The sequence below is a fragment of the Falco biarmicus genome, chromosome 17, assembly GCF_023638135.1.
Source record: "Falco biarmicus isolate bFalBia1 chromosome 17, bFalBia1.pri, whole genome shotgun sequence".
In the NCBI taxonomy this organism is placed as follows: Eukaryota; Metazoa; Chordata; class Aves; order Falconiformes; family Falconidae; genus Falco; species Falco biarmicus.
In genome coordinates, this window is record NC_079304.1 from 698,264 (window position 1) to 725,807 (window position 27,544).

At 64.3% G+C, this 27,544-nt stretch overlaps 2 protein-coding genes across 9 annotated transcripts; one reads left to right on the top strand and one right to left on the bottom strand.

The window, feature by feature from the left end:
- Positions 1-4,857: 4,857 nt before the first annotated feature.
- SLC4A1 (solute carrier family 4 member 1 (Diego blood group)) lies at positions 4,858-19,439 on the bottom strand. 8 transcript variants are annotated; one of them, XM_056362338.1, is made up of 22 exons: positions 19,307-19,425; positions 16,440-16,531; positions 16,219-16,315; positions 15,171-15,240; positions 14,940-15,040; positions 13,636-13,709; positions 13,267-13,444; positions 13,055-13,190; positions 12,696-12,831; positions 12,022-12,097; positions 11,257-11,441; positions 10,506-10,716; positions 10,194-10,397; positions 9,825-9,973; positions 9,131-9,325; positions 8,233-8,400; positions 7,915-8,004; positions 7,621-7,787; positions 7,264-7,517; positions 7,009-7,178; positions 6,631-6,804; positions 4,858-6,475 (listed from the first exon to the last, which is right to left on the bottom strand). In XM_056362338.1, the coding sequence occupies exons 2-22, from the start codon at positions 16,455-16,457 to the stop codon at positions 6,395-6,397; spliced, it is 2,934 nt and encodes a 977-aa protein (XP_056218313.1). In that variant the 5' UTR covers positions 16,458-16,531; positions 19,307-19,425; the 3' UTR covers positions 4,858-6,394. The 8 variants fall into 8 exon arrangements, with proteins under 8 accessions (XP_056218313.1, XP_056218309.1, XP_056218310.1 ...); XM_056362334.1 differs by having other exon boundaries at positions 10,194-10,716; positions 19,307-19,426; XM_056362335.1 differs by having other exon boundaries at positions 10,194-10,716; positions 15,171-15,227; positions 16,212-16,315.
- Positions 19,440-20,157: 718 nt separating this feature from the next.
- RUNDC3A (RUN domain containing 3A) lies at positions 20,158-27,348 on the top strand. The gene is made up of 12 exons (XM_056362726.1): positions 20,158-20,164; positions 21,165-21,300; positions 23,423-23,538; positions 23,741-23,874; positions 24,377-24,462; positions 24,604-24,693; positions 24,790-24,870; positions 24,976-25,141; positions 25,346-25,503; positions 25,861-25,998; positions 26,170-26,276; positions 26,519-27,348. The coding sequence occupies exons 1-12, from the start codon at positions 20,158-20,160 to the stop codon at positions 26,659-26,661; spliced, it is 1,362 nt and encodes a 453-aa protein (XP_056218701.1). The 3' UTR covers positions 26,662-27,348.
- The last annotated feature ends 196 nt before the right edge of the window (positions 27,349-27,544 follow it).

A 27,544-nucleotide genomic window follows, 5' to 3' on the forward strand; every position in this document is an offset into this window, starting at 1 on the left:
CCGCCCCGAGCCCCAGCGCGGTGCCCCCCGCCGGCGCGGACGCGGCCGGGGCCGGAGCGGGCGGGCGGGCGAGACCCGGCGGCGGCTTCCTGCCCGCGGGGCCTGCGCGAAAACGAGCTGGTTTTGCTTTCCTCGATTAGGGGGAGAAAAAAAAAAAAAAAAAAAAAAAAAGAAAAAAGCCGCCAAAACAAAAAAAAAAAGCCCACCCCACCGAGCGCAAGCCCCCCCGGCCGCGGCGGGCGGCGAGAGCCCGCGGAGCGGCGGCGCTTACCGAGCGCGGCGGCGGCGGCAGCCCGGGAGGAACAAAGCGCCTCCTCCAGCCCCGCCGGCGGAGCGGCGCGGCGGCGAATGGCGAGCCCGGGCGGCACGGCGCGGCACGGCTCCCCCGGCGCAGGCACGTACCTGCGGGGCCGCGGCTTTGGGGGGGCCGCGGCTCGGCGGGGCCGGGGCTCGCTCGGCGGGGCCGGGGCGGGGAAGCGGCGGTTGAACGGCGGCCAGCTCTGCAGCGCTGGCCCCGGGCGTGGACGCGCTCCAGTCCCCGCAGAGACGATCGCGCTTTCCCCCGCCTCCATGGCGCTGCGTTTTCTCTTCCAATCAGCCGGGCTCTGCGCGCCGGGGTCCGCCGCCAGCCTCCGCCGCTCCCCAAGCGGCACCGCCGGCCGCCGCCGCCCCGCGCTCCCGCCGCTTTCGCCGTGTTTTTTATTGCTCTTTGCTTTTGCAACACTGTGGCGAGAAGAAAAAGAGGAGGAGGAGGAGGAGGAAGGAGAGAGGAGGGAAGGGGGGGGGAAAGGGAAAAAAAAATCTCCTTACATGTGCAACAATCCTCGCCCGGCGTTTGCATAAAAAAAAAAAAAAAAAAAAAAAAAAAGAGAGAGAGAAAAAAAGGGGGGGGGAAGCGGAGGGGGGGGGGGGGGGGAAGCCGAGCCGAGCCGCCTCCCGCCCCGGTGGGTCCCCTCCGCCACGGCGGGGCCGCACTCCTTGCCCGCCCCGCGGCCCCGGGCAGCCCCGGGACACGGCCGCGGTGGGGAATCTCCCCGGCGGGGCGGGCGAGGGGCAGTTTCCTCCCCTCCCTCCGCTCCCCGCTCCCTTTCTCCTCTCTCTCGCTCTTAATTTTTTTTAATGCAATTTCTCCAACTCCACCTTTGTTGTGCTGGGCGTCATTCCCCGCAGCCAATCCCGGCCGGGCAGCTGCCTGCAAATTACCGGCCATCCCGAGCTGCCTGCAAATTACGGGCCATCCCAGGCTGCCGGCACAACACCGGCCGTTCCGGGCCCCGGCACCGGCACGGCCCCGGCCGCTCGCCCCCCCCACTCCGCTGCCGCCCGCCGGCCGGGGCTGCCGTGCGCGATGGCCGCCCGCCCGCCATGGCCGCTCCAGGCCGCCTGCGCGCTGCGGCCAGCCCGGCCATCGCACGGCACCGGCCCTCGGCGGGGCACCGGCCAGCCCGGCCGTCGCACGGCACCGGTGCTTGCACACTGTCATCCGCTTGCATACTACTGGCCAGCTCAGCCATTTGCACGGCACCGGTGCTTGCACGCTACCGGCCAGCTCTGTCCATTTGCACACTACTGGTGAGCTCCAGCCATTTGCATGCCACAGCCTGCTTGCATGCTACCAGCAAGCTCCGGCCATTTGCACGCTGCTGGCTGCTTGCACGCTACTGGTGAGCTCTGGCCATTTGCATGCCACTGGCTGCTTGCACACTACCGGGCAGCTCTGACCGTGTGCACACTACTGGCGAGCTCCAGCCATTTGCACACCATCAGCTGCTTGCATACCACTGGTGAGCTCTGGCCATTTGCACGCTGCCAGCTGCTTGCACACTACCAGTGAGCTCTGGCCACTTGTGTGCTGGTGGCCATCCATGTGGTACTGGTGAGCTCCAGCCACCTCCGTGCCGGTGGCCAAGACGGCACAGGCAGTGCTGGCAGGCACCTGCCACAGGGCGGTGGGAGGCAGGGGGACCCCCTCCAAGGATGCAGGATCAGGCCCTGGGGTGCCCAGCTTGGCTGGCTGGGGGCACTTCCCTGCTGGCTGCGTGAGAATGGCCAAAATCCACCTCTGCTTATGTGGAAAGGGAAAAAATAATGATTATGATAATCCCCAAGTCTGGGTGCCGTTGGCCCCCCCGGCCGATCGGGGGGTGCGGGGGTGGCAGCGGGGGAGCGCCCGGCTGTACGAGTGGCTTATGTGGGCCTTATTCCCAAGCCTGGGATCAGCCGGAGGGATGGACGGCCCCTCCGCCACGTCCCGCGGTCCTGCTTCCCGCCAGCACGGCCACCGCCACCGAGGTGTGCCAAGCTGCGCCAGCCAGCTTCAGCGCCGAGCAGTTAATCCTGCCACCGAAAGCTTTAAAAAAAAATAATATATATATTTATTCTGCATGGAAAGGGCCCTCAGCTGAGCTGTTTTCCCTGGTCTGAATTAGGTGAAATGTCACTGTTTTGCAATAGGGAAAAATTGCAAAAGGAAAAAAACCAAAAACAACCCACTACAAAATATTTAGAGACAACCAGGCCAAACACATGAAATATCCACATTTTTAATTTTTAACTTTTTTTTTTTTTTTTTAACCAAAAATCCATTTTGGATGGGGAGTGCAAACGTGCTGCGGCTCCGACGGAGGTGCAGATCCCCCTGTGATGCAGCACACCAAGGAGGGGACACCGGAGCCCCGGGCACCAGCCACCAGCCCTGCAGCAGGGACAGAGACTCCTCGAACCCACATCCCAAATGCTCCCCTCTGTGCTTCTTACCAAGGGAATTTTTTAATTGCTGTAATTCATGCAGAGGAGTATTTTTTGCCAATAAAGGCACAATAAGATGGTGCAACTGTGGCTGGTTTTGGGGGGGTTGTTTGCATTTCCCCTTGTTCATTGCACAAACTATAACCGACAGCATCTCACTCACACTGTGGGGACGTCCGGGCTGTCCTCAGCCATGTGACGGCACAGGGTACCCCGGGATGCTGGGGGCACCCCACGGCACCAGGGCTCTCCGCTCCCAGGGGTGATGCTGGGATGTGACCCAGCTCTCCAGCCCTGTGCTCCCTGCTTCTTGTTAGCAGGCCTGTTAACCAGTATTTTAATTTTTTCCCCCTTACAACTCGCACCGTGCTGCGGGTCCCTGCCACAAATCACCCCCAACCACATTGCACTGGGCTAAGCCAAGCTCATAGGAGAGCTTGACCTAAATCCCACCCCCCTGCCCCCAAACTGGGCTGGATCCCATGGCAGCGACCTCGCTGACATCTCCCAGTGAATAAAACAGCTCTTCCCAGGGTGGGGAGCAGGAAGGACGGGGAGCAGGGATGCTGCCCGGGGTGCAGGGATGCTGCCCTGGCAGACACCTTCCTCCATCACTGCACAGTGGCACCGGGGGCTTGGAGCAGGGGCCATAGCAGCAGGGCTGGTGGCGGTGGCAGCACGTGGAGCCCCCCCCCCCCGCAGGGCTCGGTGGCACCAGGGCTCAGAGCAGGGGCCGCAGCAGCAGGGCTGGCAGTGATGGTGGCACATGAAGCCCCCCCGATGGCACCCAGCACGGCTGGCCCATGTGAGGCCAGCAGAAGGACAGGTGGCTGCTGGCTCGGCGGGCCTCGGGCTGAACAAACACTGGCCGTGTACCTCCATCTCCAGAAAACAAGGGCTAGCAGCTGCACCAGGCCGGTGGCCACAATGGGATTTATCCCAGCCCCACCAAGAGCCTCTGGGGGCACAGCCAGGAGCAGTGACAGATGCTGACCCTGATGCCTGGCACATCCATTCCCTATTTCACAGAGCTGGGCACTGGCAGGTGTCTTCCAAGGGGGCAGCAGCCCTGCTGGTTGCTCTCCTTAATGAGATTACAGGTAATTGGGGTCAATTTAGTGCCAGCATGGGCTGGAGGGGGGAGCTGGGGTCTGCTTTGCAATGTGTTACAGCCTGCTGGGCAGGCAGCTCAGCGTGTGTCCCCCCCCCCCGGTGTGGGGATGGCAGTAACAGGGGAGCACCCTGGGGTGCAGGGGGGTGAGGGGGGGCTGAGCATCTGAGCTGGCCTGGAATGGCTGCAGTGAGAATCGTGTTATTTAGGTTGGAAAAGACCTTTGAGACCATCGGGTCCATCCCTTAACCCAGCAGGGCCAAGCCCACCGCTCAGCCGTGTCCCCAGGCACCGCATCCAGGTGATTTTTAAACACCCCCAGGGATGGTGATTCCACCCCCTCCCTGGGCAGCTGGTTCCAATCCTTGACCACCCTTTGGGTGACAAAGTTATTCCTAATGTCCAACCTAAACCTCCCCGGCACCACCTGAGGCCGTTCCCTCTTGTCCTGTCGCTTGTTACCTGGGAGCAGAGACCCCCCCCTGCCTACAGCCCCCTGCCAGGCGGCTGCAGTGAGCAACCAGCCCCCCCAGCCTCCCCCTCTCCAGGCTGAGCGACCCCCATTCCCGAAGCTGCTGCTCCTCAGCCCCAGCCCCGTGTCCCGTCCCTGGACACGCTCCAGCCCGTCTGTGTCCCTCTGGGAGTGAGGGGCCCACAGCTGACCCTGTTGGAGGGGGGGCCTCAGTGGGTCCTGGGACAGAATGCCAGGATGCAGCAAGTGACCCGGGGTGGCTGTGGGGAGCATCCCGGGATAACTGCAGCAAGCATCCCGGGATGACTATGAGGAGGAGCATCCTGCAGTGGCTGCAGCGAGCACCCCGGGATGCAGTGAGAACCTTGGGATGCTACTACAAGCATCTGGGTACAGCTGCACTGAGCATCTTGGGGGGCAGGGGCAGGCACCTCCGAAAGGTGCTGCTGCTCTTTTTTTGGGGGTGGTGGTTAAATAAGACGACCCTCCAGAAAATGGCCACTGGGAAAGAAAAAACCAGCTTACATTCTGGTTTTATTAATTTCTTTATTAAAGCCTGATACAGAAGTGGCTGGGGAGTGGAAGGAAAAAAAACCCCAAAGCTCGCAACATTTATTTCAGACACGTAATTAATAAAACTAAACCAACCCAAAGACAAGGCAGCGCCGCCCTGGGCATGGCTGCCCCCCGTCTGCTGTCCCTTGTGCTGATGGTGGGGTTCCCCTGCTCGAATTTATGCAAAAAGAAGCAAATTTGCAACCTGCTGAGGTGCTGTGCCCTGGCTGGATCTGGCCCGTGGGTCTGACCAGGGCAGGGGCTGCCCTTGCAGAAGCAGGGGGATGCTCGGCCAGTTTGGGAGCAATCCCAGCAGAAATGGGGCAGGATGCACCCAGCAAGCAAGGGAAAAATCAAGGAAAAACTACATTGATTTAACTGAAATGCTAAAAACATAAAAAGGAATTATACTAACACTAATTCATCAGTTAAACGACGCGCTGGACTGGTCCATAGAGTTTAGGCCCTGACCAGGATCCTTTGAAATAAGCTTGTCTAGAAAATTGTAAATTTTTATATAGTTTCTCTCTAGTATATACACACACACGCACATGGCCCCCGCTGCCAGCAGGAGCACAATCAGCCTTTAGAAATAAATTACAAGCTCCCCCAAATGCTAGCATCAAATATACACATCATTCCTGGCACCTGCTTTTTTTTTTTTTTTTTCTTCCCTCATTTTTTTCTTTTTTTAAGGTGCTTTTTCAGCCTTTTTTTTGATTTTTGTTTGGTTTTGAGTGAATCCTACTTGCGGAAGCGTCAGTGTAATTTTTTTTGGTATTTTTAGCATGATTATCTGAATTGCAAAAATATAAACCCCCTCACTGGACTGTTTACATCCTGACCCTGTGAGCTGCTGCGGGCGGCCGTGAGCGCAGTGGAGCAGCAGGCATGCTCTTGCTGGGGCAAATGATGGAGGAAGGGGGGAAAAGGGCTCTGTGGGGCAAAAGGTCTGTCCCAGCTCATGCTCGTTAGCACTGGAAGTTCATCTGGGGAATAGTGGCTGGGCAGGGGGGGTTCCCCAGGGGAGGCAGCAGGGCTGGGGGCAATCTCCATTCCCTCCTACATCACCCTGTCCCTGCCTTGTGCCTCCCTCCAGGCTTGGGTGTCTTCCTCCAGCTCCTTCCCACGCTCGGTCCCAGTCACGGCTCTGGGGTGGCCTTGGGGACAGGATGGTGACACGGGGCACGGGCCATCCTGCCCTGCCATGGGGTGGGGGATGGCCCACGGGACCCCCCCAGCCCAGGCAGCGTCTTCCCCAGTGGGTAGCAAAGTGTGCGTGAGATCACACCATCCAAAACATTTTTTTAAAAAAAGATTTAAAAAAGGGAAAAAAACAAAAAGGCCCCATTTGCAGGGTGTGCAGGTGGGGACGGGGGCTCTGGGGCTGTGTCCCCAAGGTCTCCTCCATTGCCCAGCAGCCCCAGGATGGCAGCAGCAGAGCTCTAAGTGGGTGTGGGGGGCTGGGGGGGCATGGGGCCAGCTGGGGGGTGGGCGGCAGCCAGCCCTTAGCTGGGCATCTGCACCTCGTCGTACACATCTGTGCCCTCCTCCTCTTCGAAGGTCACCACGGCATCGTCCGCATCCAGCTGGAGAGACAGGGGAGGGCATTAGGTGGGATGGGGATAGGGACACAGATGAAGATGAGGATGGGGAAAGGGACACAGATGGGGATGGGGACAGGGATGGGTGCAGGGACAGGGACAGTGCTGTGGTGCTCCCGGCCTGTGCTGGGGCTACGTACACATTTGAGCTCGACTTCGTGGAAGATCTTGGGCAGCAGAAGGCGCCGCAGGGGCACAGTGAGGATGAGGACGAAGGGTAGCGCCAGCGAGGCCGGGGTGGACTTCACCACCCACAGCAGCACAAGGACGATGATTTGGGTGACGGTGAAGAGGTGCATCCGCAAAGTCTTCACCTGTGGGACGAGGAGCCCAGTGGGGTCAGGGTGGTGGATCCAGCACCCCCCACCCTTCCTGGGGTGGCCCAAAGAGCCCAGCAAAGGTCAGCATCCAGCTCTCTGGGGAGCCCCAAGCAATTGCAGGCAGCACCATGGGGTGCCACAGCCCAGGACACCCCCAAGCCCACAGCCACCCGGCCAGGTGATAGAGGGCTCACTCACCCGGGTGACGTAGGGCTCCTTAGGGTGGTACTTGGGTGGCATCAGCAAGAGCAGGATGCGGTCAAAGAGCTGGATGCCAAAGAGGGAGGTGACACCCATGTAGAGGAAGATGCCAAAGAGCACGGCCAGCGGGATGTACTTCAGGATGGGCTCCATGAGGATGGAGACGCCTGTGGTGGACAAGGAGAGGTTGGAGAGAATCCCCAGGGGCACCTGCCCTCGCCACCCGCATTGGGGGGCACCTCCCCAGCTCACCGATGAGCACAGCCACGAAGAAGCCGCTGACACGCTGTTCCTTGACCTCCAGGATCTGGGCCTTCTCACTGGCAGCGGAGGTCTTGCTCATGACGGTGAGGGCATTGGCATGGGTGATGGTGCGGACGGTGGTGGCACTGAGCCAGGGCATGCCGAAGAGGGCGGCCAGCCCCCCCATGACCACAATCAGCAGCAGGTCCAGGTGGAAGCCAGAGCCCTTCACCAGCTTCCTCTCAGGCTTGCTGACAATGAGGCTGCCGGAGACAGGGAGGATGAGTTGGTGACACAGCACCCTGGGGAAGTCCTCTCCATCCCTGTCCCACCCTGCGGCCCTCCCCATACCCCCCTGGTCCTCACGTGGTAATCTGTGTCTCGAGGAAGATGAGGATGAAGACCAGGAGGGCAGGCACCATGGTGGCAAACATCATCCAGATGGGGAAGGGGCTGTTATTCCCCAAGGGGTGGATAAACCAGCTCCGGGCAGACGCGTTGGTGACCTCCAGCCCTTTGGGGACCTTCAGTTTCTGGATGGGAGAAGAGATGAGGGGGTGAGGGGACGAGGATGGGGCATTGGGACAAGCACCTGGCTCCATGTCCCCTTGTCACAGACACCCGTGTCCCCCCAGCCCTGCCCTTCCGCTGCTCCCGGACCTGCGTGTACGTGTCCTTGATGAAGAAGTCGACTAGCGCCATGACAAAGATGGAAATGGGCACCCCGAAGTCCCCGATCAAACGCCGGATCTGTGGGGACACCATGACCATGTTAAATGCAGACACCTGCGCCCCCACCCAGCTGAGGGGTCCACCCACCAGCTCTAGCAAAGAACTCTGCAGGAACATGCAATGAGTTTGCACGGTCTCAGCCAGCCCCTTCAGGAACCCGCACCCGCTGAGCCCCCGTGCTGCCCCCAGCACTGCCCCCGGGCCCAGTGCGGTGGGGGGGATGCCACTGTGCCCCCGCCTCCTCACTTTGCCAGGCAGGAAGGAGCTGTTCTTGAACTTGCGGAGGAAGAAGGCCAGGAAGAAGGTGCCAGCCATGAGGACGAGGGACAGCAGTGCCGTGTTGGGCTCTGGCACGTGGGGCTGGACCGTGGCCTGCACATTGTAATGCCGCTGTAGCGGATGATTCTGGAAGATCTGGGGAAGGAAGGGGAGAAGGTCAGTGACGATGGGATCCCTGCTAGCGGGTAGGGATGGGGGATGCCCCTGCACCCCCCCTGCCATGCTGGGAGCCCCACAGCACCATCCCGGCAGGGTGTGTGCCAGGGTGGCCAGCGAGACTGGGAGCTTGGCACAGAGTGAGCGGGGGGTTATTTTTAGGCTTGGTTTTCTCCATGCTCCTTTGGAAATGGGACTGGACAGGGACTGGGTGGCACAGTGGGGACGGACAAGCATGGCCCCACTGAGGACCATGCATCACCCAGGGTGTTTGGGGCTGTGCCAAGCTCATAGAGGGGTGCACAGGGGCACCCCGGTGTGATAGGGGTCCAAGAGTGATGGGGCATGCGTCCTGCGTGTCATCTCTCCAGCACCAGACATGTCCCAGCAGGCACCCAGTGACACCAGCCCATTGCTGCTGGCCAACTGGGGAGGGTCTGAGCCAGGGGATGGGGGAAGAAGTTGGGGCTCCCCAGGCAGGTGCTGGACAAGGACCATGTTTTCTGCAGCCCAGGTGGGACATCTGCCCAGGCTTCACCTCCCTGCCCCAAAATCCCCCTGCAGAGAGAAGCATGAGCTGGGAAACACCTGGGAAAGGGAGATGGGCTGCATCCCTCGCCTGTATCCAGCTCATTTCTATGGAAACTTGGGTGATGACCACAATCTGCAGCTCCCCCTTTCCCTGATGCGGGACCCCTGTGCCCCTCACCGTGACAAGCTTGGAGAAGGTCTCGTAGATGAAGATGAGGGAGATGAGGAAGGAGAAGATCTCCTGGGTGTAGCGGGACAGGTAGCGCACCAGGAAGCTGCCCTCGCAGGCCACCACCACCAGCACCAGCAGGATCATCCAGAAGCCGATCCAGACCCGGCCCACGATGTACTCTATGCCATTGTTGCTGCAGAACTGGGGAGCCAGAGGGCACAGCCCCATCAGGCCCCTGAAGCCCCCAGCATGCGCACCCATGTGGGCTGGACCCCTGGGTCCCACGGTGGCCCTGTGCCTACTGCCCAGGGCTGGGGGGTGCTGGGATGAGGATAGTGGTACCTTGGTGTGGCAAGGCACCCCCTGCCTGGCAGCACCCACGTGGTGCCAGCTATTTGGCATCACCCACACGGTGTCACACACCTCGCATCATACCTGTGCCAGCACCCGCATGGCTCTATCTGCATGATGTCACCCATGTGCCACCACCCACGTAGCAGCACCACCCATGTGCCATCCCACCAGTGCCACCCTGCATCTGGCATCATCCCTCTGCCATCCCACATGTGGCAGCACCCACATGACATCCCCTTGTGGCAGCACCCTGTGCCTCTGCCAGGGCTGCTGGGGGCAATGTGAGCCTGCTGTGGGGACCACTGGTGGCTGGGGGGGGCACCCAGGGGCACAGGGGGGCACCCACCGAGTAGAAGGCTTCCTCAAAGACGAGGAGGGGCCCTGAAAAGCCAACGACAAGCAGGGGCTGAGCGCTGAAGAAGCTGAAGAGGACGCACTGCACGCAGGTGGAGATGAGCAGCTCCGACACCCCCATCATGCCTTTGGTCTTCTCACCTGGGGGGGAGCAGAGCCGGTGGGTGCTGGGGGGGATGACACAGCTCTGTGTCCCACCATCCCATACCCCTCGGCACCAGGATTAGGGCACGCAATCCCCGCGCCAGGAGCATCCCCAGGGGATGGTGCTGCAGGTGGTTGCACCCCACTCCCCCAGCCCCATGCCCAGTTGGGGCATGTCCCCGTCCCCTGGCGTGTCCCCAGCTTGTCCCCTCATTACTCAGTAAGCCTCCAAAGGTGATAGCAGGTGACAGTGCGGCGAAGTAGATGAAGATGATGGCAGCCAGGCACTGGGGGCTGAAGGCATCTTTGATGTCGCTGAGATACTTGGGGTACCGGCGGCAGATGTCCCGCACCAGCCCCCCAAAAGGTTTCCCCGTCCTGCGCAGGGGGTCGTCGTCCTCTGCTGGTGGTGCCTCCGCCCCTGGGGACACAAGCAGGTGGCCATGGGGGGACCCTGTGTGCAAGGTGGGGTCCCCGCCAACCATGGTGAAGGGGGATCCTGGGGGGGCCGGGGTGGTCCCTGCCTTACATGGGCCTTTTGGAACGTCCTTGTGCAGCGCCTTCTTGGGGGGCTGGTAGCGGCGGCGGAGCAGGTCCTGCTGCAGCGGCACCAGGCTGCGCAGCAGCTGCTCGTTGGGGGTCTCGGTGGGTGGCAGGACGATGCTGGCCTCCAGGAAGTCCTCCACCCCCTGCAGCAGGTCCTGGCGGCCCTCAGCCAGGTAGGCGTCCCGGCGAAAGACCTACGAGGTGGCCCGGGCACAGATGTTCAGCTGTCTCCGGCACCCTTGGGTGCTTCTGGGCACCCACCCGGCCCCTGAGCATGCCCATGGGGATGGGGCATCATGGGGATGCGAGGGCATGAGGATGAGGGGGTGCATGGGGATAAGGGGGGTCATGGGACACAGGACCACAGGAGTGTGGGGACATGGTTGCCTGGACACACAAGGACAAGGGGACAATTGACTTCAGGGGCGTGGGCACATGGGGATACAGGTGCATGGGGACATGGGAGCACGGGGCCACAGAAGTGTGGGGACAGGGATGCATATGGACAGATTGAAGGGGGTGCATGTGGACATGGAGACACGGGGACAGGGGTGCATGAGGACATGGAGGCCCAGAGGCATGGGGACACAGACAGGAACATGGCACAGGGGACGAGCCCTGTTAGAGGGTGCAGCCCCAGGGATGGGGCCTTTGGGGGGCTCAGGGGGCCTGGCTCCCCAGACGGCAGTGCTGGTGGCAGTGACAGTGCTGGTGGCGATGTGGGCAAGCCGTACCCTCTCGGACATCATGGTGGCGACAGCACGGCCAATCTCGTGGTAGCTGATGTGGGGGCTGTCGGGGCCCAGGACGACGAAGAGGAAGCGCACGGGTAGGGGCACATCGAGGACGGCATCCAGCATCACTGCGTCCTTCAGGCGCACAAAGGCCAGCGTTGGCTGCTCCAGGAAGGCTGCGCAGCCTGGGGGGGATGATGGGACGGGACAAGGGTCACAGGGGGCCAAGCACAGGGACATGGGGCACAGGGACACAGAGCACAGGGACACAGGAGTACAGAAACATGGAGACACTGAAACATGGGGATGTCAGGACATGGAGACATCAGGATATGGAGACAAGGTGACAGAGAGGCATGGGGGTGCGGGGGGACACGGGGAATAGAATGGGTGCACAAAGACATGAGGACACTGAGGCATATGGACACACGGACACTGGGCACAGGGACATGGGGACACAGGGATAGATGGGCATGGAGCACAGGGACATTGGGGCATAGGGGCACAGGGAACATGAGGACTTGGGAGCACAGAGGAGTGAAGAAATGGGACATGAGGACAAGGGACACGGGGCCAGAGAGCAGCACTGAGCGGCAGCAGGTGGCGGCAAGGGCTGAGGATGAGGAAAGTCAAAAAAGGCACAAGAAATGCAGCGAGTGAGTGAGCAAGCAGGCAGCGACAGGCAGGCGCCAAAGCTCCCCCTGCTCACCCCAGCCCCGCACCCACCGCCCTGACCCCACACCCGCCTCTGCACTGACCACTCACCCACAAGGACCAGCGTGGCCTCAGCATCCTTGGGGACCTTCTCGGGGAGCTGCGGTTTCGTGGCCCCACTCGGGCTCTGTTGCAGGCAGACGAATGGCAGGAATCAGGCAGCTGACCCTGGTGGCTGTCCCCTGCATGTCCCCCTCTGTCCCCTGCATGTCCCCCTCTGTCCCTTGCATGTCCCTCTCTGTCCCCTGCAAGCCTGGCTCCCTCGCTACCACCTCTGCACTGTCCCATGGCAGTGCCTCCCCTGCATGCACGTGTGCACATGTATGTGTGTGTGCATGTGCCTGCAAGTGTGAAGGTATATGCATGCATGTGTGCACATGTGTGTAAGGGTGAGAGAAAGCGGTGTGCGTGGGAGTTTGGGGGGTTGCCTGTGCCCGTGCATTTCTGCATGCTCATGCCCATGTGAGTGCATGTGGATAGGTGTGCAAATGTGCATGGGTGTGTGTCAGTGGGTGTGTGCACTCCCCAGGGGTCCCTGTGAAAACCCACTTGCCGTGCAGCTGCCTGGTGTGCGCACCTGCGTGTACCAGGGGGTGTGTGCACACATCGCCGCGTGCACGTGTGCACCTCTCAGCTGCCCTCCCCACACCCTGGCCGGACCCAGCACTCCCGACCCTGTGCCCCGGTGCCCCCCTGCTCCCCGCCACAGCCCCGTCCCCACTCACCTGCTTGGCCCCGGGCAGCCTGCGCATTTCCAGGGGCTGCTGCAGCAGCGGCTGCTCAGTCTCTGCCTGGCCCATGCCCGAGCGCTGCAGCTGTGCCCGCAGCAGGGTCCCGACTGACTCCACCTCGTCGGGGTGTCTAGAGCAGAGAGGTGGGTGTGTGATAGATGGGCCAGAGACATTGATGCCCCCTAAACCACCCCCAGCCCTAGGGGTGCGCAGGGACCCCCAAGCCAGGCTGGGAGGCAAAGCCAAGCTGTGCAGAGGCTTTTCCACCCTGTGCCAGGCTCCAGTGGGACTCACTGGGGCTGGACCCAGCGGAGCCTGGGGTCCCCCCACGGGGCTGCCAGCCCTGGCCGTACTTGTGCTTCAGCAGCAGCATCCTCAGGATGGCCTCCTGGTCCTGCGGCTTGATCTGCCCCTCGTAGATCATCTGGTCGATGAGGACATGGGCAATGGCCGCCAGCGACTTGGCTGCCACATCAACAAGGACAGCACCTGTGGGGACAGCACCGTCACGGGCTGGCTGACATGGGGTCTCCACCACCACCCTGGCCCCAGCTGACACCCCCACCTTTGGCCAAAGCCCGTCGGACCTCCAGGAGGCTGTGGTAGGTCAGGAAGGAGAGATGGGGCTGGCCCCAGTGCCCAGCTTCCTTGAAGTCCTCCTCCAGCTGGAGCCAGTGGCTGGCCTCCATCCAGCACAGCTCCTTCGTGCTGTCCATGACCAGCTCATGCAGCTCCACATAGACCTGCAGCCAGAGTCGGGGGGGTCCAGGGTCTCTCTGGATGCACCAGGGACCCCCAGTAGACACAGAGCTGTGGCTCCCGTGCCAGCATCCCCACTCGCCCTGGTGTCCCCAGGTGAGGCCAGTCCCCAGGTGGCCACAGTCCAGCTGCTCCTCAGAATGGAGGGAGTGGGGGTCCCTGGGGCAGAACCTACCTCATGGGTGTCCTGCTGGGACAAGAGCGTCCTGCTCCCTGCCGCCTCCACATCCACATCAGTCACTGATGGAGCTGTGAGCGGAGCCACCAACACATTAGCTGGTCCCTGCCCCAGCCCAGACCCGCCCAGGGTCTGTTGGAAGCATCTGCCTCCCATCACCCTCATCCCAGACCCACCTGGGGTTGCCTGGATGTGTCCCCTGCTCCATCACCCTCATCCCAGACCCACCTGGGGTTGCCTGGATGTGTCCCCAGCTCCACCACCCCCACCCCAGACCTGGATGGGACTTGCTGGACCTGTCCCACACCAATTGCCCCATCCCAGACCCAGCTGGGGTTTGCTGGATGTGTCCCTCCATCACCCCCCTGCCCCACCAGTGCCCACCTCCAGCCCCTTGCATACCTGCAGCCCGGCTCCTGGGGCAGGGTGACAGTCTGGGGACATCCCCAGGGCCAGGGTGAGGATGGGGCTCATGGCCACGCTCTGCCCTGCCACCCGGCCACTGGCACAACCCTGACCGCAGCACCAAGCACTGCCCCTTGCACTGGGATGGGAATAGCACATCCCCAGCCAGCCAGACCCCAGGAGCTCGAGGTGTCCCTGTCCCTGTTCTCCACCTACCTGCAGCCCCCCTGTGCTCCGCACGACCCCACAAGCTCTGGTCCTATAAAGCTGGGGCTGAGCCCCACACCCCGTGGCCGCCCTGTGTGCACCGTAAATCCCAGAGCACTTTGCCTTTGCTGACAGTAAACACCAGCGCGGCTCCTGCCCGCCCGTGGCAACCCGGCGCTGGGGACAGGCTCACCCTGTCCCCCTCTGCCCTCACTGGGGACCACTGCAGTCCCCCTCCTGTCCCCAGCCAGGTCATCTGCCGGGGGGATGCTGCAAGACCTGCATCCCGCTCTGCCAGCTGAAGGATGCTGTGCCCGAGGGAGGGGGGATGGGGCGCGTGTTCCCCCTCGATGTCCCTGACAGCGTTGTCTGTGGCACGTGGGCACGAGCCTGTCCTTGTCCCGGCCTGCTGCCACCACCGCCAAGCCGCCCGGCGCCAACCAGCGTTCAGCCCCAAGTGGTTCTTGTCCTCACCCCAAACAAAGGCTTTATTTATCCTCAATCAGTGGGCAATTACGGGCAAGAGGCAGCGGTCACCCCGCAGTGTGCCCTGACGCCTGGGTGACGGTCACCCTGCGGAGGATGGGGATGAGAGTGGCAAAGCCAGGGTGGGTGGTGCGACGGAGGGCTTGGGGGGGCCAGGAAGCCAGGGCTGGGCTTTGTCCCCCGCTGCCCCTGCGGTCACTCACGCTGCCCTCCGCCACGGTGGCTCGCCTGTCCTGGGGGGGCCCCGGCCGCACGCCTCCTCCCATCCACGTCATAGTATCCCCGGCGGCCAGGCAAGTACTGGCTGCAAAACACACCCCACCAGGACGGGGACATCAGCGCTGGGCACCCATGGGTGCCAGCAGCTCCCCTTGCCGGTGCCAGCCGGGCAGGCGGGGCAGTGTCCAGCCCCCTCCCCGATTTGGGGGACTCACCACAGGGGCGTCAGCTCCTCGGCTCGGGCCCTCCACACGTGCAAGGGGGACGCGGTGCTGGTGCTGGCCCCTGTGCAGAACAGGTGGCAGCGTTACCCCCAACCTGCGTCACCCCGGATGGGGACCCGAAGGGCCTGGGTGCCAGGAGCCGGCACAGCCCAAACACCCCCTCGGGGTGGCAGCTCTGAATCAACGGAGCTTTGGGCAAGGGGATGCTCCAGGGCACGCATACCCCCTCAGACTCCCCTCACCTCCCGCTGCAGGGGCTCTTGGCCGTGGCCTCAAGGACCCCGGGTGTCCCCAAGCTTGGCCCCATCTCGGGCACCCACAGCCCTCATGCTGGAGGTGGCACCTCGCCAGCTCCAGGGCTTCAGCAAAGGGGGTCGCTACCTTTGAGCAATGCGATGCCGAGGGCTGCGTGTCCCTGCCTGGCTGCCCCAGGCTCTGAGTGAGCCCTGCTGCCTGTGCAACGCTGGCACCCATGCAGGTCTAGTGCTTGTGCAAGACTGGCACCCATGCAACATGTCTGTGCCATGCTGGTGCCCATGCAACATGTCTGTGCCATGCTGGCTGGCACCCATGCAACTGTAGTGCTTGTGCAGGACTGGCACTCATGCAACACATCTGTGCAAGGCTGGTGCCAATGCAACACATCTGTGCCATGCTGGCACCCATGCAACCTGGAACTGATGCAATGTGGGTGCCCATGCAGCACTGGCGCCCATGCAATGCTGGCACCTATACAACACCCACATCCATGCAATGCTGGTGCCTGTGTGACATGCCTCTGCCATGCTGGTACCCATGTGCAGCTGACACCCACAGAACTCTGGCACCCATGCAACATGTGACCTTGAACCACTGGTGACCCTGCAATGCTGGCACCCAGCCAGTGCCAGTTCCCATGCAACGCCGGTACCCATGCAATGCTGTCACCCATGTAACGCCATCACCCCTGCAATGCTGGTGCCCGTGCAATGCTGTCCCCCATGCAGTGCTGGTGCCCAAGTGTGTCCAGTGTCCCCTAGCACCTGAGGGCACTACTCACCGCTCATCTCCCCCAGCGATAGGCGGTAGCCCTTTATGCCGATATCCTCGTAGCCTTCAGGTTCCAGGGACCTCCTCATCCTCTCCTCATAGAGCTCCTGCAGGACAGAGAGAAGGGGGCTCAGTGGGGCGGGCACCCCCAGAACCTCACCGGGGCTGTGCCAGGGTGGGAGCAGGCTGGGTGCAGCAGCAGAGCCATGGCTTGGGGCCGGGTCTCCCTACCTGGCCGGGCACCTCCATGGCTCCGGGCTTGGCCCCCACTGCCACCTCGCTGCGTCCCAGCACTCAGCCCGGTGGCACCATTACCCGGCGCTCTGCGGCGTCGGGGCGGGCACAGAGGGAAAGGGAGAGAGCACATGTTAGGAGAGACCAGGGCAGTGCTCGGTGCCCCCTGGGACATGGAACTTGTCCCCTGGGCTGGGGCTGGGGTTGGATGCCAGAGCCGTTCCCGCAGCCCCCATCCGTGTAACCTGCTGGGTTACAGGCTGGGAGGTCCTGGGGCCGGGGGTCCCCAGGGAAGTGGTGCCCTGCCCTGCTGCCGGCCGGGATGGGAACAGACGTCAGGCGACGGTGAAGCCCTGGCAGCTTCCCACCGGGACACAACGTCCCTCCCTGGCCCACCCATGCCCACGCACACCCGCTGGTCCTGCCGTGCCCTGGGGTCAGGTCCTGCACAGACCCACACCCAGGGGTCAGGTCCCATACAGGCCCACACACATGGGGTGGGGTCCCATATAAACCCACACACGGGGGCTGGGGTGAGTCCCAGATAGACCCATGCATGGGGGCTGGGGTCCCATATAAGCTCACACACGTGGGTGGGGTCGTATATAGACCCACCCACAGGGTCTGGGACACACACCGCAGTGGCCAGGCCCCCAGCGAGCCCCCGCAGCCCCTGGCAGAGCGCTGGGCTGAGAAAGGGGAAACTGAGGCACAGCTGGGCTCACGGGGGCGTCCCAAAGCAGCACGGCACAAGCACCCCGCAGCACCCCAGGGTGTGCACCCGGCGGGGGCCCTGCTGCCCACCCCCCCCCCCAGCACCCAAAACCTCTGCAGCCCCCGGGGCGGTGGAGGGTTCCCGGAGGTGGGGGGGTGCAGCCTGCGCCCTCATTCCCCTCCCCTGCACCCCGCTGTGCCCCCGCCCGGGCTCCCCCCCCCGCCCCCCCTGCAGCTGCCCCGGGGCTATGCCGGGGGACAACCGCCAGGGGGCGCCCTGCCCCCCCTTCCCCCCCCCGCTCGCCGCCCCCCCCCCGCCCCGGGGCAGCCCCGGAGGGACGCGGGCGTCCGAGCCCCCCGTAACTCCCCACCCCATAACACCCACCCACCCCGGTCTCCCCAGACCAGTCCTGCCCTGGGACCCCCAGATCCCCCTGCCCCAACCCACCGCAGGTACACCCCAGGCTGGGGGGATGGTGACCCCCGTTGCCCCCCTCGCCACCCCCCTACCCAGAGACCCCATATGGGGGGTTCACAGGGGGGCTGCAAGGTCAGGGCGTGGGGGCTTTTGGAGGGGGGGACTAGCCCCCCCCTAGATCTCACCAGGGTGATGCAGGAGGTCGCTCCCGGCTGGGGGCCGGAGCCGGGGTGGGGTCACGAAGACCCCACTGGGGCCACGGGAGCCACGGCGGGGCCACGGGAACCACGGCGGGGCCACGGGAACCATGGCCGGCTCCGGACCCGGCCTCCTCCTTCCTGCCCCGCCTGGCCCCGCCAGTGCCGACGGCCCCCGGCCCCCCAGGCTGGCCTGTCTTGGGCCCCCCCGGCCCCCCCAGCCCCGCCAGCGGCTCTTGCATCAGCCCGGTGCGCCGGGCTGCACCTCACTGATAACGCCCGGCTGGTGTCAGGCCCCATCCCGCTCCCCCCGCGGCCCCCCACGGCCCCCGCGGCACCCCGAGGCCAGGGTGAGGGGCCGGGGGGGCCGGGGGGCACCTTGCAGCCAGGTCACCCCAACCTGTCGAACCCACCCTGGCACCATATAGAGCCCATAGGTCCTGCAGCACATGTGCAATAGGGAGCCCCTGGCTCCAGCCCCAGACATCTCACACACGATGTAGGGCACATCCTATATGATATCCCTCATGTGCACCGTATAGCGTGTGCACCTCCCACATCATGTACATGGTATGGAATCCATAACTCCTACACCATACACCTCCCATGTGCAATATAGAGCCCCTATCTCCTACACTATGTAGCCAACACGCTCGGTATAGAGCCCATACCTCCCACACCGTGCAGCTAGCATGACAGGATGGGGCTCACGCCTCCTATGCCATATATCCAGCTTGGCTCCATGTAGAGCCTGTACCTCCCAAAGCACATATTGCACACACTCAGCATGGAGCCCATACCTCCCACACCATCCACACAGTGTGGCTTGGTGCAGGACCTCCCACTCACAGCAGATGCTCAGTATGGAGCCCATACATCCCACGCCATCCATGCAGCGTGGCTCAGCTCCCTCCTGCAGCAGGTGCAGTATGGAGCCCATACATCCCACGCCATCCATGCAGCGTGGCTCAGCTCCCTCCTGCAGCAGGTGCAGTATGGAGCCCATACATCCCACGCCATCCATGCAGCGTGGCTCAGCTCCCTCCTGCAGCAGGTGCAGTATGGAGCCCATACATCCCATGCCATCCATGCAGCGTGGCTCAGCTCCCTCCTGCAGCAGGTGCAGTATGGAGCCCATACATCCCACGCCATCCATGCAGCGTGGCTCAGCTCCCTCCTGCAGCAGGTGCAGTATGGAGCCCATACATCCCACGCCATCCATGCAGCGTGGCTCAGCTCCCTCCTGCAGCAGGTGCAGTATGGAGCCCATACATCCCATGCCATCCATGCAGCGTGGCTCAGCTCCCTCCTGCAGCAGGTACCCAGCATGGCTCAGTATGGAGCCCATACCCTCCTGGCTCACCAGCACCTCCCACCCCAGCACACCCCACTGACAACCCCACAGACCCCACCCCACACTGTGGGCACCCCGGGCTGCTCCCCCAGCCCCGCCTGGCCCTTCCATCCCCCACCCACCCTGTTGCCCACTCCCAGCACCCAGGAGGACCCCACGCCGCCCCTGCCCCCGCACCTACCCTGGGGGTGGCTCCGCGACGCCCCTGCCCTCGTCGCCAGCACCTGCCCCAGCTCTGCCTGCTGCTGCCCGCGGGGAAAGAGCTGCACGGCACAGGGGTGCGCACCCAAATGCCCTGAGTCACGCTCACCTCCCTAATCTCCCCCCCCTTGGGCTCACCCGGCCCCCCCGGGGCCCCCTGTAAACAAGGTTATCGGGGTGCAACATCTTGCAGCGTGGAGGCTGCACCCTGCCTGCTGCCTGCTGCGCCCTGCGGCCCTCCCCAGCCGCTCGCTCTGCCCCAGCCTGGCCATGCCATGCTCCCGGAGCCCCCCCCGCTACACCACCCCCCCTCCCCCTGCTATCTTGTTTATGAGCCTCCGGGTTTCCCTGTGGGGAATCCCCAGGAACCCTCCGGCTGTCCCCCTCCTTCACTTGGGATTGGGGTTTTCTTTTTTATATATTTTTTTTTTAAAGGGGGGGGGGGTTCCTGGGGAGGTTCCCCTGGGGGAGAAGGCACGAGATAACAACAGGGTGGGGGGACGTGGCTGGGCTTCCCTCTGTCCCCCGGCATCCCAGTACCCTGGCTGCCCTGCAGGGAGGTGGTGGGGTGGGCACAGCTGCTGCAGTGCAGGGTGAGGGGGCGTGCACACGTGTGTGTGTGCATGCGTGAGTGCACATTTGTGTGACCATTTGTGTGTGCAGGCACATGTGTGCATGCGTGTGCGTGTGTGCCTGTATTTGCAATGCTCCTGAAGTGCTCTGCACACCCCAGGGTGCAAGAGCAAGGACAAGGGTGAGGTGAGCAAGCCTTGCACACCAGCCCCCCCAGGGCTCAGGGACAGCTGGGGAGGGCTACCCCAGCTGGGGGCCATGGCAGGTCCGTCCCATATGCTGGGGACCTTGTTGGCACCCGGTGCAGGGCAGGAGGGGCGATAGCCACGGGCTGGGTGCTCCGATAACAGCCCCCGGCGTTATCTGGGTGCTGCCAAGGGCCCCCCTCCCTGCAGCAGCCCTGGGGATTTTGGGGGTCCCTCCTGCCCCAGGGTACCCTGCTGCCCCCCAGCTGGGCACTCTGGGCTGAGTGCCCTTTGCAGGGGCAGAGGAGGGTGTGGGGTACCCTGGGGGGCACAAGGACGGGGGGGGCATGTCCCTGTGGGTTGTGGCGGGGGGGGGTGTCCCTCTGCTCAGGGTGACTGATTTATCTGGGTGCTGTGGGGGGGATGTGGGTGCCTGTGGCATTCACACCCCCTCTGGGATTTCCCTGGCACATCAATGGGGAAACTGAGGCATGGTGCAAAAGCAGGTGCTGGGAGCATTGTGGGGCTCCCCCCTGGCACAGCCACCCCGCTGGGGGCTTGGACCCCCTCCACCCCTTTGCATGGGGGTCCCCATGCCCCACAGACCCAGAGGTGATGCTCAGCATCCCCCAAACCAGCCACCCGGGGCAGGGTGGGGGGCAGCTCAGCTCAGCCCTGTGGGGGGTTCAAGGGCCCCCCCCAGTTACCCCGGGGGCTGCCCAGGGCCCGTCCAGAGCCTGCCCGCCCCGACGGGGTCCCCACCGGTGGCACGTCATGGTGAGAGGGGCTGGGCCCTGCAGGGAGGAGGCCCCCCCAGGGACTGCTGCCCCCCCGCTTCATCCCCGCTCTTTCTCCCCCATCCCCTCCCTCCCCAGGGGCGAGATTTGGGGGGGGCCGGGGGCGGGGAGAGCACCGGGCCCCGCATCCCTTTTTTTTTTTTTTTTTTTTTTGGGGAGGGGGGGGGGCGGCGCACGGCCCGTCGGCGTGGGCATCGCGGGGGGCGGCGAGCGCAGCCTGCACGGCGCGGGGGGCCGCGGCGGCGCGGGGGGGGCCGCGGGGGAGGGGGGGGCCGCGGGGGAGGGGGCATCGCCCGTGGCCGCGGCCCCGGGGCCGGCCCGGCGGGGCGCGCTGCGGCTGCCATGGCTCTGGGGCTCGCCAAGAAAGGCTCCTCCCGGAACATCGCCGTGGAGAGGAAAAACCTCATCACCGTCTGCAGGTGGGGGGGCACCCGAAATTGGGGGGGGGGGCGGGGGGAGCGGGGAGGGAGAGGACCACCGCCGGTGGGGCTGGAGGAGGGGGGGTTGGGGGATGGGAGGGGGGGTGGGAAGGAGGAGGGCTGGATGGGGGGTTCACCCCCCCCTCCCCCCCCCCCCTCCCCCCCCCCCCCGGGGCCCCTTCACCCTAGGGGTGTGTGTTTAGTTGTTGCTGCAGTCGCTTTTGAAGGGGGGGGTGTCAGATTTGGAGGGGAGGATGGGGGGGGAGGAGGATGATGGGGATGCGGCGAAGCGGGGGGGCTGGGGAGCTGCGGGGCCGCGGGGCTGCGGGGCCGGGGGGGGGCAGGGTGGTTGGGCTGGGGGCGCTCTGGGGGGGTGATGGCGGGGGGGGGTGTGGGAGGGGTGTTGGGAACACAACGACAACATGGAGGCTCCCGGTGCCGGTGATGCGGGGGCAGCCGGGCCGGGCGCGGGTGGGGGGATGCTGGAGGGGCCGGGGGGGTGCTGGGGGCAGCGGGGCTCGGCTGGGGGGGCTGGGGCAGGGACCCCCCAGCGGGTGGGGGGCCAAGGAAGTGACGTCAGGGCCCTGCTACGGGTGCAGGGATGAAGGGATGGAGGCGATCGGGATGGAGGATGAGAGTTGTCATGGAGACACCCAGCTGGACCAGGGCGGGGTGTGTGTGGCAGGGATGGGGATTAGGCGCTGGGGGCTGGTGGTCCTTCCCTGTCCCCAGCCCCCAAGTGTGGGGAAGGCATGAAGGCCCCCCAGCCCTGGTTAGGGGCTGTGATGGGACTTGGCCCCAGGGCTGCTGGGGGGGGCTACTGAGGCTGGGGGGCACCATGCCAGGGACCCCCAAGTCCTGCTGTTGGGGTCTGGGGGACCCCCAGAGCTCCTCACCGTGGCACGGGGCACCTCCAGACATTGCTGTCATGACATGGGGACCCCCAGAGCTCCTCACCGTGGCACGGGGCACCTCCAGACCCTGTTGTCATGACATGGGGACCCCCAGAGCTCCTCACCGTGGCACGGGGCACCTCCAGACCCTGTTGTCATGACATGGGGACCCCCAGAGCTCCTCACGATGGCACGGGGCACCTCCAGACCCTGTTGTCATGACATGGGGACCCCCAGAGCTCCTCACGGTGGCATGGGGCACCTCCAGACATTGCTGTCATGACATGGGGACCCCCAGAGCTCCTCACCGTGGCACGGGGCACCTCCAGACCCTGTTGTCATGACATGGGGACCCCCAGAGCTCCTCACGGTGGCACGGGGCACCTCCAGACATTGCTGTCATGACATGGGGACCCCCAGAGCTCCTCACCGTGGCACGGGGCACCTCCAGACATTGCTGTCATGACATGGGGACCCCCAGAGCTCCTCACCGTGGCACAGGGCACCTCCAGACCCTGTTGTCATGACATGGGGACCCCCAGAGCTCCTAACGGTGGCACGGGGCACCTCCAGACCCTGTTGTCATGACATGGGGACCCCCAGAGCTCCTCACCGTGGCACAGGGCACCTCCAGACCCTGTTGTCATGACATGGGGACCCCCAGAGCTCCTCACCGTGGCACAGGGCACCTCCAGACCTCTCGTCCTGACACCAGGATGTCTCCAGACCTCACTGCCATGCCATGAGGCATTGCCAGACACCACTGCCATGATGAGGCACCTTCCACCTGCTGTCATGGGGACCCCCAGTCTCACCTTGCCCATGTGTGGCTGTGACCCACAGATGGGGCAACACCCCCCCCATGCAAACACCTGCCCCATGCCCTGCTGTCCTGCCGGGCTCAGCGGGTTTCGTGTCTTCAGCATCTCTGCGCCAAGCACGAGCGGCTGGGCGGAAGGGGAAGCCATCACCGCCCGCGCGCGGCCGGGGAGGAAGGGGGCCTTTGTTCGCCCTTCCTGGCCACTTGCACAGCGGGGCAGTGGCGGCCGCCCCAGCGGGCTCCCCGGGGACGTGGGGACACGGGGGTCAGCAAGCCGCAGCCCCCCTTCCCCCTGCTGAGCTCCAAAGCCAACATCTGCGAAAGCATTTTGCTGTTGCTAAAACCTAACGTGTGCTGGGTGGCTGCTGGGTGCCCATCCCCTCCCACCCGTGATGCCCATCCCCACCAGGTTCTCAGTGAAGACCCTGCTGGAGAAATACACAGCAGAGCCCATCGACGACTCCTCTGAGGAGTTCGTTAACTTTGCCGCCATCCTCGAGCAGATCCTCAGCCACCGCTTTAAAGGTAATGGTGGCCCGTGGGGATGGGCGGCTGTGCAACCCCCGGCGCGTCCCTGTCCCCATCCCTGTGCCACACGGTGGATGGGGATGCATGTGTGCCTGTGCTGGCACCAGGGAGCATGGCCGGGCTCTGGCTTGGTGCTTGCCAGGCTGCTGGGGTCTGCTGGCACAGCAGCTCCCACCCCGCAGCCCCTCGGTCCCCACAGGCCCAGTCAGCTGGTTCAGCTCGGATGGGCAGCGAGGCTTCTGGGACTACATCCGCCTGGCCTGCAGCAAGGTCCCCAACAACTGCGTCAGCAGCATCGAGAACATGGAGAACATCAGCACCTCCAGGGCCAAGGTCAGGAAGGTGCCAGCCCCAGCCCTGTCCCTGCCTCTGTCCCCGTCCCCATCCCCTTTCCTATTCCTGCCCTTGTTTCCATTCACACCTTGTCCCTGGCACATGGACCCATCCCCATCCCCATCCCCATCTCCATCCTTATCTCCATCCCATCTGTGTCCCCATCCCATCCTCATCTCATCCCATCCCCCATCCCCGTCCCCATTCTATCTCCATCCCACCACATCCCCATCCCTGTTCCCGTCCCCTCCCTGCCCCATCCCCATCCCTGGCACCCTGCCCTTGTGCAGCCCCACCTCACCCCACAGCACCCCCCAGGGTTACTGGGGTGAAACAGGAGCTGTGGGTCCCCACGGGGGGATAACGGGGCCCAAAGCAGCTCCCGGGTGGGGATCACCTGCCTGCCAGCACCCAGAGCCCCCAGGGGCAGGCGGGGCATGGCGGGGGGCAGCTGAGGGTGGCACCCATCCTCGGGGCTGCCCCGCGGGGCCGTGCCTTGCAGGGCCGTGCCTGGATCCGCGTGGCGCTGATGGAGAAGCGCATGTCTGAGTACATCTCCACGGCCCTGCGGGACACACGGACCACCAGGTGAGCAGCTGGTGGCACGGCTGGCTGCGGCCATGCCTGCACCACCCCACGGTGCTACGGGTGTGGGGGTGCACAGGGTGGGTGCTGCGGCACGGTCTGGGCTGCCAGTGGGTGACCATGCAGCCGTGTTTTCCCCCACAGGCGGTTTTATGACGACGGGGCCATCATGCTGCGCGAGGAGTCCACAGTGCTGACGGGGATGCTCATCGGGCTCAGCGCCATTGACTTCAGGTAGTGGTGGGCAGCACAGTGGGATGGGGGCACCCTGCGTGGCCCCCCCACGGGCCACTGGGGCTGCCCTGACCCTCTTCTCCATCCGCCACTCAGCTTCTGCCTGAAGGGTGAGGTGATGGACGGTAAAACACCCGTGGTCATCGACTACACACCCTACCTGAAGTTCACGCAGAGGTAAGAGCCGGGGTGACCTCCTTGGGTTGGGGACCCCACTGTCTCTCCGGCACGTGCCAGCCCTGTGCCACAGTGCTGTCCCTGGTGAGCCCCTGTGCCCCCCAGCTACGACTATCTGAGTGAGGAGGAGGAGCGGGGCAGCGTGGAGAGCAGCACAAGTGAGGACAGTTCCCCTGAACACCCCTACCTGCCCCTGGTCACCGATGAGGACAGCTGGTACAACAAGTGGCGCAAGATGGAGCAGAAATTTCGCATCGTTTATGCCCAAAAGGTACTGGGAGCCAGGATGAGGCCATCTGGGTACCAGTCCCCCTGGGATGCTCCAGCCTGGAGCATCCCCCCACTGCATCCCCACTCCCGCAGCCCAGTGGTACTCGCAGCTGTGGTGTCCCAGCTCTCTCCTTGTCACGTTGGGTGGCCCTGGGGACATGGGGGGTTGGGGTGGTGGCACACTGCTGATGGCAGCTTCACACAGGGGTACCTGGAGGAGCTGGTGCGGCTGCGGGAGTCACAGCTGAAGGACCTGGAGGCAGAAAACAAGCGGCTGAAGCTACGCCTGGAGGAGGTGATGGTGCAGAACCAGCTGGAGAAGAGGGAGCTGGAGGGCGTCATCCTGGAGCTGCAGGAGCAGCTGTGAGTGGGGACATGCTGCCGGGCCTGGCTGGGCACGGTGGGTGGGGGGTCCCCGAAGCCTGGGTGTCCCATGGGCTCCGGGATGGGTAGTTGGTCCCCAGCACCCCACTGACTCTGAGGGGCAGGTGAGTGGTGGTCCCCGGTACCCCATACACTCTGTGGGGTGTGATGGGGTGGTGGGCTCCCAGTGCCTGAGTGCCCCATATGCCCTGTGGGGGACACAGCGGCTCCCCAGTGTCCCATATGTCCTGTAGGACACGGTGGGTCCCTACCCCACACGTCCCGTGGGCCATGTCGCCTGGCAGGTCCCCAGCACTGGTGGCTGTGCCAGGTGCTGAGCACCCACCTTTGCCGCAGGACGGGGCTGATCCCCTGCGAGAACCCGCAGCTGGCCCAGCTCTCCAAGGAGATGGTGACACCCTTGGTGAACCAGTGGCCATCGCTGGGGACCCTCAACGGCAATGAAAGCAGCTCAGACAGCAAGCTCTACCGGAGGTAACCCCCCTGTGGGGGGCAGAGCTGCCTCGACCTGCACCCAGCACCCTACCCCACCCCGGGGGGGGTCTGCCCCGGGCAGGGGACAGGGAGAAGGGCTGGCCCTAGCTGATGGGGCTGTCTCAACCCTGGGGGCCGCGGCGCGGGGGGCTCAGCGCCGTCCGTCCGCAGGCACAGCTTCGTGAGCACCGACCAGCTCTCGGCCGAGAACAGCCTCAGCTCCGACTCCCAGCGCCTGGGCGAGGGCAAGCGTGAAGGCGAGCCCTGGGGGCCCTTGGGTAAGCCCCCCCCCACACGCACACCATAGGGTGCCCCACGGGGTTCAGTATGCCCCCCAACACGCACCCAGGCGTTTGGACCCCCCCAGCAGCCCCCTCCTCATGCTGGGGATGCTGTCCCAGCAGCACAAGGACACCCAGGTCCCTGTTGCAGAGGTGGTCCCTGTCCCCGTCCCCCCGCGGCAGGGCTGGGGTGTGATGCTTCAGCCCCCCGCGACGCCGGCCCCGCTCTGTGCCCGCAGGGAAGGACCCCACGCCCTCCATGCTGGGGCTCTGCGGCTCCCTGGCCTCCCTGCCCAGCTGCAAGTCCCTGGCCAGCCTCAAGTCCAACGAGTGCCTGGTGAGCGACAGCACCGAAGCCAGCCCGACCCGCAGCCCCAGCTGAGACCCCCGGCCCCCTCGCCGCCCCCCAGCCTGGCCGCTTGGCCCAGCGTCGTGGCGGAGGACTGACCACGCGTGTCCCCCCTCGCTGTCCTGGGACCGACGAGGGACTCGCCGCACCCACCGGGGAGGCTGGGGACGAGCATCCCTCTCCCCATCTTGACACCCCACGCCAGCCGCAACTCGGACCCCCAGCTGAAGACATGGACCCGTTGGGATGGGGGATGCTGGACTGGGACCCACATGAGCTGGGGCTGGGGGGCAAACTGTGCCATGGGGGGATGCAGGGAGTGATTGCTGCTGGGGAGCAAGGGAGGGGGCTCAGGGCCAAAACCCCTCCAGGGGTGAGGGTCCGGACACAGCCCCCTGCTCAGCCCAGGAGCACTGCTCTTCCCTCGGATGCCCACCCGGGCTTTGCGTGCCCTCTAGTGCCCAGCCTCCCCCCCCTGCCCCCCCCCCAGGCGCTGCAGGGGGGGCCTGTCCCTCCCTTTGGGGACCTGCTGGCCCTCCTTGCAGCAGCATCCTCACGACAGGGATAGGCTCCCCCCTCCCTTCTCCTTCCCATCCTCCCCTGGGTTTTGGGTTGTTTTGGGCGATTTTGGTTTTTAATTCAGCCCCACCTGCCTTGTTGGAGCGTAAGGAATCAATAAACGCAGCAAGCAGATCCAGCCTCCGTGAGCCCCCGGGCTGGGAGACACAAAGCTGAGGAACAGACCCCTTGTGCCTCCCCAGGGGGGGATGCTGGGGGGGGCACACAAGCAGCGAGCCTCCTCCAGCCCTGCCCCGAGAGCAGGGAGAGCACCCATGGGACACAGCCCGTCACCCAAGGATGGGGCAGCCCCTGCCCCATTAACAGTGGGTTGTGGCAGCGGGCAGCAGGGGCTGGG